Genomic DNA, 2925 nt, shown 5'->3' on the forward strand with positions numbered 1-2925 from the left:
AAAAATATAGTTAATATACATATTAGTATATTCCTTATCTATATAGAACTCAAAATCTTCAGAGATTGCTAATGAAATATTGTAGAGGTCAGATGCAGTGTACAGTTGAAAATGAGAAGAAGCCATTTGGAATTTTCTTTTTTAATCTCTTTTTATTTGTATTTTGTTTGCTATTTTTTCCTCATTTCACTCAATAACACAAAACCTTAATAACAATCTCCTCTTTTCTCTGATTAAATTTTTTTTTCTTGGAATCTAAAAAAAAAAAAAAGAAAACAGATAAGTTTCCAAAGTATGAGGAAAAAATGTCAGCAACAAAAACAACCACCAAGTTGATCTGATGGAAAATCACTTTGAAATGACAAAAATAACAAAATATAGAATGAAGATTTTGGTATTAAAAAGAAAGTTCCATTTTGATAATTTATGTGAGATGATAAGAAATATTTATCAATGAAATATTAAATGAATTTTCTCTCATGGCAGCATTGTTTTATTCTTGTTTCTGAATTTTTTTTCCATTCTTTTTAGGCTGCCCAAGAAAAAGAAGAACTTCAAGTAATCGGAGATGAGCTGGATGCAAAAATACATAAAGCAGAAAAAGAAAACCGGGCCCTTGATAATACTATCAAATTATTGAATTCCAGCAATGAAAGTTACCGAAAGTCTTTCAATCGAGTTGAAGAGAACTGTAAGTTAATAATATAATGAATATTTGTATTTGGTTCTGAAACATTTCTTCTTGAGCCAAATTTGTTTTTGTATGTGAAAAAATATCCATTCTTTTTACCTGTTTTCTGTGTTTTTCTCATCATAATTTACTTCTGCAAATTCAGCAGATGCTATACTGAGGTCCAAGCAAAGCCGAAACATGTCCAGTTTTATTTCAAGTGCTTGTTAAGACAATGAAAAATGTATTGACATTGTATGCCCTTCCTAACGCCAACCACTTCCACTATACTCTTGGAGTGGTTGGTGTTAGGAAGGACATCCAGCTGTAGAAGCATTCCCAGATCAGATTGGATCCTAGTGCAGCCTCCTGGCTCTCCAGACCTCAGTAAAGCCGTCCAACCCAAGCCAGCATGGAAAGTAAACGTCAAACGATGATGATAAGGATCTGTATCTGCCTATCAGTGTGTGTGTATGTGTGGTTTGCAATATTTTCAGGAGTCTCTTTGCATTAGTTGTTTTTATATATCATTGTATATATATCATAACCCAAAATCTGATTATTTTTCTCTTATTGATCCCACTTACACAAAATATTTATCTTAATAATATTCAGAATAACTACAAACTTTTTTATATAAATGATTGCAGTTTGCATCAACCAGTGCTTTTCTGTGTGGATTGTAAACAAATTTTATATTGGGTGCTGAGCAATAATAAACTTCAAATTGTGACTACAACCCTCTGTGCTTTCAATATTTGCTTGTATCAGGTTGGTGCTGAGGCAAGTTGTCATCTATGTCAAAATAGTACCTGGATGTAAATCACTATGGCCTTATATCATATAGTATGTATGAATGTACATTGAAAATAGTGGGACAGGAAGCAATGAATTGTACCAAGGGTGTATGGTAAAAGTGTTAGTAAAACAGAAGAGGCAATGGTCAAAAAAGTTTGATAAGCAATAGTATATGTTATGATGACATGAACCTCAGCCTCAATGAAGTTTTTTTTTTCCTGTTTTGTTATCTATTTTTATTGTTTACTGGCATGGAAGAGTTAATCTGAAAACTAAGACTATTTCATGAAGAGCAAACCATATTGATGTAGCAGTACCTTAGTACCATAGTACTATAGTAGGTAGCAGAGCACCAAGATACCATGTCACCTTCTCAATGCAGACTCGGTCCAAATACTTAGTGAGTGGATGCTACTAATGGCACCCCCAGGTGATGTTGTGCAGTAATGAGACATGATTAATATTCTATTCAGATTACAATATTCCCCAAAATTCTTTATTTCTCTTAATTGAGCATTTCTAAGAAATGGTGCTAAACCTTTGCTTGATGCTTTTATCTCCTTTTTCTCTTCTCCTTATTCACTTTTTGTGTCAAAGAATGGTTTTCGACACTGCTCAGTCCCACTGGTATGGAGGATTGTTTTGTTTTTAATGTTTTTGATGATAACAATGATGACAATGGTGGTGGTGGTGGTACTTCTATTGATAGCAATGGCAGTGGTGGAGCTACTTGTGATAATGATAATAATGCTTCTACTGCCATTATTTTTGTTGTTGACATCATTTCCATCATCATCATCGTCATTACCACCACCATCATCATCATTATTATTTCAGTGTATTTTCAAGAGCAATGGTTTCTATTATAATACTGATTTCTTTTTATAATGCTTTCACTCTAAATGATAATGCTTCTAATGGTAATCGAAAACAATAAATATATTTAGAATATCTGCATATCTTTGCTTTTTTAGTAAATATACTTAACTATAATTTGCAAGCTCTGGACAATGATTTCTCTTACACCAAACTTAGGAAAAGTTTCTTTTCCACTTTTATTATAATATTTATTAGATTGTTTACATTTTTTCATGTTTTTATCCATTTCCCATATTTTATCTTTTTGTTTTTTATAATAGTTCTAACATATTTCTAACATTTTTCATTTCATTATTTATGCACACACACACACACACACTATATATATATATATATATATATATATATATATATATATATATACACACACACACACTCATGCACACATATATATATATGCACAAACACATACACCTGCATATTTACTTATTGTCAGTTGCTTACAAATTTATTTATTCGCTTTTGCTTCTATTAAAAATGTTTCAAAATATCCTATTCTTTAGATAATTACACTTCAGAATTCCTCCATGTCATCTGTTAGAAAACCTTACTATATTTATCATTATCATTAAGTCACA

The 2925-nt window shown here is 31.1% G+C and overlaps 1 protein-coding gene across 1 annotated transcript in view; it reads left to right on the plus strand.

Annotated features, from left to right (window-relative positions):
• Positions 1–2925, plus strand: part of LOC106867248 (coiled-coil domain-containing protein 39) — a 159011-nt gene that overhangs the window by 132093 nt on the left and 23993 nt on the right. Inside the window, exon 9 of the mRNA XM_052974701.1 lies at positions 532–691. Within this exon, the coding sequence (XP_052830661.1) occupies positions 532–691 (160 nt within the window). The remainder of the gene's footprint in view (positions 1–531; positions 692–2925) is intronic.

This window comes from Octopus bimaculoides, chromosome 19 (assembly GCF_001194135.2).
Source record: "Octopus bimaculoides isolate UCB-OBI-ISO-001 chromosome 19, ASM119413v2, whole genome shotgun sequence".
NCBI lineage: Eukaryota > Metazoa > Mollusca > Cephalopoda > Octopoda > Octopodidae > Octopus > Octopus bimaculoides.